Source organism: Henckelia pumila, chromosome 2 (assembly GCF_033568475.1).
Source record: "Henckelia pumila isolate YLH828 chromosome 2, ASM3356847v2, whole genome shotgun sequence".
In the NCBI taxonomy this organism is placed as follows: Eukaryota; Viridiplantae; Streptophyta; class Magnoliopsida; order Lamiales; family Gesneriaceae; genus Henckelia; species Henckelia pumila.
Genome location: NC_133121.1, coordinates 49,553,289 through 49,560,458, shown reverse-complemented (window position 1 = coordinate 49,560,458; position 7,170 = coordinate 49,553,289). Strand labels below are relative to the sequence as shown.

Here is a 7,170-nt window from a genome sequence, read left to right as displayed (position 1 = left end):
TTCGGACGATCCAAAGAGAAGATCGGATGATTCGATCAGTTCAGAGGATCCGATTGAGTTTGGAAGCATAGGAGTTCGGACGATCCGAACTTGGGATCGGACCATCCGAACTCTATCGGAAACCAACTGTCAGGATAAGGGGACACATGTTCGAATGGGGTTGATTGGGGGGAGATCAGACCATCCGATCATTGGTCTATATATAGAGGCCGAGTGCCCCTCTTCATTTGCACCATTTTCTCTTCTCTCTCTCTCTCTCTCTCTCTCATTCTAGTTAGCTTTTAGGGGTTTTTATGTGTTCTTTCGAGAGCCAGAAGGCGACGGAGCGATGCTAGGGTTGTATGGAGTTGTGCCCAAGTTTTGGGGCTATCGCCATCAGTGGGCTGACGACGGTTGCAAGTATACTACTAGACTCGGATTAGCTTTTGTGAGTAGCTATTAGTCTAGTTAAGGCTTTTAGTAAGCTGTAAGTGATATAGTGATTATAGCTTATATGCTTGGACTTGAGTACCCGAGTTGCTTGAGTTGTATGATTTAAGGTACGAACGTACTATCCGATATATCATGGTTAAGTATGCTTATTCCATGATTGCATGTTTTATGTGGCATTGCTTATATGTGCATCTATTATGTCATGGATATTATGTTCCATGCATTGGCACGTTGAGCTTGTACTTTTCATTGAGATAACCAGCAGAGGGGTCGCTCAGTCCCATAATATTTGTGGGTGGATTTCATGGTTTTGGTCTGGTGATAAGCCCACAAGATTTATGGTGTATGGAAGCCACCTCCTGATACGACAGCCCATCGTGCTACATACTATGGCGCCTTTGACTGAACAGTGTTCTATCTATGATAGGTTCCCCGTACCCATTCATATTCATTTGTATTTGCATTCATAGCATGCGTATACCCATACCTCCGTTCTGAGCATTATTTGCTCATGTCCGTGTGTTTTATTGGACACCCCATTCGACGGGACAGTTGTAGGTTTTCCATGTTCAGGGATCAGTGAGTAGTTGGCAACCGGAGAGTTGGGAACTCAGTTCGTGCCAGCGGTTTTAATTAAGCTTGACCCTTTTGTATTGAATTTTGATTGAGTTGTATTATTATTATTATTTTTGGGTTTCAGTTATTTACCGATTGTATTTGCTGGGTTAATATTTGATTTAAGTTTTCGCAGTTTTTTCTGTGATTCTCTATTTTTTAAGCTTTAATTGCATGCGTAAGATTTGATTCTTTATTGATTACGGGACGAGTCACTACAAATAGACCGTGAAATCTAAAAAATACCCCCCATTTATACCGAATAAACATCAATGTAACCATGTATACAATAATAGTTCATCATTTTTTTACGGTTTTGAACGTATTGTAGTTCCATCTAAAAAAACTCAAATTAATCATAAGATGCAATCATGTAAATACGGTTTATAATAGAACTATCAAGAACCGCAAAAATTAAAAATATATCCTTCGTGTTTTTTTTAACATCCCTACACAATCCTATTCTACAAATAAATACACAAGAATTAGGCAGCAGAGGCTAAAAGCACAATCTTCTTTATGAAAATTAATTATAAACAGCAGCATATGGAATAAATGCCAAACCATCAAAAAAAAATTCACCAAAGTTGATCAAATGTGCAAAAACCAATGCCTCCAAGCTTTTCTTTGTTCCCCGTTTTCGACAGTTCACCACTCAATTTTGTGTTCGTTGAGTTTCACTACTGGAGCCCGAGGGCTGAGGACCAAATTCACTAGTCGGGCCACTGCACTCGCTCGGGTTGTGTTCGACACTTTCAAATGCCAATTTTCTGAATTTTCTCAAGTCCTCTTTGTATTGCATGCTATCGTAAGAGACGTCATAATCTGAGCTACCATGGGAGTCTTGTACCAAGCCATGTCCAGGTCGTGTGCCATAGTTCAAGTCATCCAGAGACGAGCTTCCTTCTAAAGCACGGATTATCTACATTTAGAAAAGAATCAGAGGAATGAGAGCGTATCAGACTATGCTGCATTTTTTTTGGTATCAGTATTTGTAAAGTTTCAACCATTGCCCATGCCGGTTCCGGATAAACCTGATCGTTAATTGTGTTTTATCGGTATATGTGGATGGACCTTCAATTTAAGCCTATCGAATATTCAATACGTATCCATCAAGCATCGGTATCTGGAAAGATGCGACGCAAAACGACAAGGGTATATGACCACTTTTAGAGGTATTCGTGCATCATAGGTATAAGAAAATGACACTTGAGGCTAGAGCGGTCGCACGGGTCAACTTGTGGCAGCGCGGGTCGACCCACCAAAAACCTACCGTTTGACGGATCAAGGGCAGGCCCGCTAATCATTCCGGCACGTTGGAAATCCTTAACCCAACCCAACCCAACCCAACCCAAGATGGGTTGCGATTTAGGCGGGTCAACCTACGGTTTAACTCACTACAAATAAAAATAATAAGTAAAATTAAAATCATTATAGTTTATTATAAATTTCATTTCATAAATAAATATCAATAGAAACTTATTAATAAGATTTCTAATTATTGTAGTAATACGTGTAAATTTTATATAAAGTACTTGATACAAAAAAGAAATTCACAACTTTTAATAAAAAAAAATATATATCATCATAAAGTGTGAAAAAAAATTAAAAATTTTTTGTCCAGGTCCACTGCGGGTTGGCTCGCCTTTAGTTGAGTTGAAAAAATTTCATCCTAAACCACTTAAATTATGTGGCGGGACAGGGCGACCGGTCTAACCCAAATTGACGGCTCTACTTGAGGCTATGACTCGCTCAGTTTTTGAAATTATTAACCAAATATAAAGATGTGATTAAGACTTTTCATTTTAGAAAACTCGTATGAAAGAACGTAAAAAAACAGATGGCAACCTGACTCATTTTCGGCCTGCGACGTGCCAAATGGCGCACACAGACAGAAGCACATGCAACCATTCGGGACATCTCAATAAGGTTATAATCCGCCTGCAACCGAGGGTCGGCCACAATATCAAAATTGCTATCGTCCATAGCTTGTGTAAGCAAAGGCCTTGCCTGCATTCATTACAAATCACTGTAAAAACAAGAGGTACCCAGAAGTAAGAACAAGAGAACTAAATGCTACCGAGGAATAGCAAGTGAAAGAGTTTAAATTGGGATAATCCAAGTCCATCCAAGCAACATTGAATGACCATATATAGAAATTTGGTTAGTTATTTGGTACGTTATCTTCGATGAGTACCACTTCAGTCAAAACAAACATACGTAGTCTTTGTTTCGTCAAAATATAATTTTGAATTTTGTCTTTACACTTAAATATATGTTTCTCGATAGCCCTGGTTTTTCTTATAAATTTTTGGATAAATTAAATATCACTGTTAACATCGAAGATTGTCTCACCCAATCAATGATGTTATCATCAAGATAGTGTTGTGACTTATCGATTGGCCTGCGCCCCGTTATCAACTCCAAAAGCACGACACCAAATGAGAAGACATCCGATTTATCAGTCAGCTTTCCAGTAAGAGCATATTCTGGCGCTAAATAGCTGCAAATAATGAAATGCATGCGAGCACAAAATGTGCAATTCAGAGTTTTACAGAGCAAGAAGCAGAGCAACCAAAAAGTGGGGAAAGAAAAAGCCAATTTGCTGTAGATTTACCCAAAAGTTCCCATTACTCGAGTAGAGACGTGAGTATCAGTATCAGAGTAGAACCTGGCAAGCCCGAAATCTGCAACCTGGTATGTGATCATAAGCAGCAATTTATTCGCATAAAATAGTGAGTCAAATAAACATAGAGGAAAGTGAAAAAATCAGAATCAAGAGTAATGCAAGAAATATTGATTAATATTACAGATATCACATCACATGCCTTTGCCTCGAAATTCTCATCAAGAAGAATGTTAGAAGACTTGATATCACGATGTATGATCTTGGGTTTACCTGCGTGTATAAACAAAGTTAGAAGTGATAAGATATACAAAAGAACAATAGCTTAAATAGACAAAATTATTGACAACAAGATCATGAGGTGAAAGACTCACAGTCCTCGTGCAAATACGCCAACCCTTTCGCAGATCCTAAAGCAATTTGCATTCTAGTTTCCCACTTCATGGGAGGATTCCCCTTTCCTGCATGTTGGTCTCTTTGTTTACAATTCAAAGAGGAATAGAACATAAAGGAACAATATATGGCGAATAACCAATCACAATCATGATGTTTGGTCTCTTAAATTTGAGAAGGTAAGATCGCCAAGCAAAACAATTGTTTTACAAAACATTCAAGTTAAAATCAGACATGAAAAGAAAACCCAAGAGCATTAGATCAATGGAATGGAAACATTAACAGAGACCATTTCGTATATTTCTGAGGATGTAAATGAAAATGCAATATCTGCCTCAACTAAGGGTGGCACCGACATGGACACATGGAAATCCATCCTTGACAAAAGAGGCACTCATGATACTGAAAGAATATCAAGCCCAACAGGTGAAAAGTTATTGGTTCACGCTTACTTTCCAAGAAATTGATAAGACTGCAGATCCGCAATGAAGCTATTAATGATATATTCCTGAAAAATGAATGTCATCGAACACCAGTTCTTCCCGACAATTTAAGAAAATTTAAATATGCATTTTACAAATTACGTAGCCCAACTCACATCATACTAACCATGGAAGTAAAAAGCTCGATTCCATGTGGGCTTACCGTGTAAGTGAAACTCCAAGGTACCATTTGGAACGTATTCATACACCAACAACCTCTGAAACCCTGAAATGCAGTGCCCAACCAGTTCTACTAGATGCTTGTGATGAACACGGCTTATAGTTTCAACCTCAGCCTGGAATTCGCGCTCCCCTTGACCACTCCCAACTTTCAGTTGCTTAACAGCTACCTGTTTCCCATGACAAAGCACTCCCTTGTGGACATATCCAAAGCCACCTTGACCAAGGAGGTTGAACCCAGAGAAATCTTTAGTAGCAAAGGCAAGTTCTTCATATGTGAAAGTAGTTTTTGTGAAAGACGGACTATTATCTGAAGCTGGTGGGACCAGCCTTTCTGAGTTCAGGCTGCTACCAAATGAAGGCAGCTGTGGAGTAGATCCATCCAGTGAAGATAAACGAGAATTTGATAAAATGCCCGGTAGAGAAGTGGGCTTTTGCATTGCTCTGGCAACGTTACTAGTTGGTAGGGGAGCAGGCTCCTGCCACTTATTCTGTGGACCACAAATGGAGGCAGCTGTAAGGAGAGAAAAACAGGTGTATTAGATCAATTTCAGCAACTGGAAACAAGGATCTCAAAAGCAAATGAAAATTTCTGTTATGCTCCAAATGAACTTGGAAAAGATACATAACAAAAATTAATGGAGTCATCAGCCAAAGCATCAAGAACACAACTTCCAACGAAATTTTTTGCCCTTAGGTTTTCCATTAAGGAAACCAATTATCACAATCAACTCCAAATGTCACAAGAAGTAATTATCACTATTATTTTAAAACCGATAGTCTCGGTTCCAATGCATGGTCATATGTTCGATTCTCGTATATTGCAAGTTAGTTCAATTATTTGAAAAATGAATGTTAGACGAAAACAGTTTCTTGTACTATCACAGCATTGAAATATGAAATTTAGATTATCATACATGATACAACTTAAAAAATGAGTTCACAATTATCAGCTACAATAATATTTTTTTGAAGTAATAGAAAAAGGACATGCACGTTCTTAAAAAAATTTAAATCTTACAAATTGCAAGAAAAGACCCAAATCTGTCACTTGGGAGCGGTTAAAAAAAAGTGAATACTAAATTTTGGCTTGAAAAAATTACTTTTTAAGTATTTCTTAAACCCAGAACTCTTTAAGTGTTTCTTAAACCAAGAAGCTAGCCATGGGACTCCAAAAGTGTTTTGGATTCTAGCAAAAAAGTTAATGTTAAAATAACTATCCTCTTATTTATGGAACCATTCCCAACTTTGAGTATTAGCTTTTCAATTTTGTTTCTTTGCTTTTTGATAATCTATGAACTTATTCACTTCAGCAAAAGTATAATGTTTTACAAAGGCTTGCTAACTCAATATGCAATTCCAGATGTATATATGCAAACAAAGAATATTTGTCTTCGTCAAGTGAGACAATATGGAGCAAATACAAAAGAATAAAGCATGCGAGAACATAATACGTACAGATTACAAGTATCCGCCATTAAAGAGTTTGAAAACAAAAACAAAATCAAGCCAAAAACATAATTTACCAAATTACCTTTCGGGCCCTGAGAAGCACAAGCAAATCCGTTCAACCCACGGCGCCTCTTCCTCCTCCTGTACCAAATAACGAAAATACCCACGCAAACCAACACGATTGCCCCGCCTATCCCTATCCCCACTCCCAGTGCCACCAATGTCGTGCCATTGGTCGGGCGCGGCGTTGCCGCTACAGCGCCCGCGGCCACAGGAATCCCGCTCTCCGGCTTCGTTACGTTATCCGCCGAAGAAAGCGGCGGCGAAGACATGGAATACTATCAGCTTTTGGTCAGATTACTACAGAGCAACTTGAACAAAAATCTTCCCAAAGGGACTAGAGAGGAGAGTAGAGTAGCTTCTTGGGTAGCAAAACGTGCTCTCTAGGTGACGTCGTTTAGTTGGCCCCACTGTCCCATGTTTCCCATTTAGAAAATTAGATTCTGTATGTAAAGCTTCCTTTTGTATTCGGTTGTGCACGAGATTATTATGGATGGATTAGGAAATATGCCAAATTGTGAAATCATTACAATCATTGATCTCTTTTTCCGAAAATTAAATAGGCCCTAAAATAAAGATTATAATAATCTCAATTTTATGATTTCAAAATCTAGATTACGTTTGAACAATAACTTTTAAAAACGTTTTTAGTGTTTTATAAGTTAAAAAATTTTCCTTATACCATGTGTGTATGTTGTTTATCATAAAAAATTAAAAAAATTTCAAATGTGTTTGGACAAGATTTGCGCAAAACATTTTTAAAATTTTATTTTAAAAAAGTGTTCTTAAAATACAATTTTTGAAAAACAAGTAGGAGGTGTTTTTTGATGTTTTTTGGGCAAAAAACACGGGTCAATTATCGGGTTGAATGGGTCATGGGTCGGGTCATATGTTAAACAGGTCGCTCCACGTACTATTCTCTAGAGGTGT

The 7,170-nt window shown here is 38.0% G+C and overlaps 1 protein-coding gene across 1 annotated transcript; it reads right to left on the bottom strand.

The window, feature by feature from the left end:
* Positions 1-1,431: 1,431 nt before the first annotated feature.
* Positions 1,432-6,690, bottom strand: LOC140881782 (proline-rich receptor-like protein kinase PERK15). Its single transcript, XM_073287358.1, has 8 exons — positions 6,263-6,690; positions 4,712-5,242; positions 4,048-4,134; positions 3,876-3,946; positions 3,665-3,741; positions 3,403-3,550; positions 2,896-3,057; positions 1,432-1,969 (listed from the first exon to the last, which is right to left on the bottom strand). Exons 1-8 carry the CDS (start codon positions 6,510-6,512, stop codon positions 1,703-1,705), a joined length of 1,593 nt encoding a protein of 530 aa, XP_073143459.1. The 5' UTR covers positions 6,513-6,690; the 3' UTR covers positions 1,432-1,702.
* Positions 6,691-7,170: the final 480 nt, after the last annotated feature.

Excerpts from the sequence above, each read along its gene's own strand:
- LOC140881782 (XM_073287358.1), bottom strand. The coding sequence starts at position 6,512 with ATGTCTTCGCCGCCGCTTTCTTCGGCGGATAACGTAACGAAGCCGGAG. Across the intron at positions 3,742-3,875 it reads ATGAGAATTTCGAGGCAAAG|GTTGCAGATTTCGGGCTTGC; the intron begins GCATGTGATGTG and ends ATCACATACCAG. Across the intron at positions 1,970-2,895 it reads GCAGGCCGAAAATGAGTCAG|ATAATCCGTGCTTTAGAAGG; the intron begins GTTGCCATCTGT and ends TTCTAAATGTAG.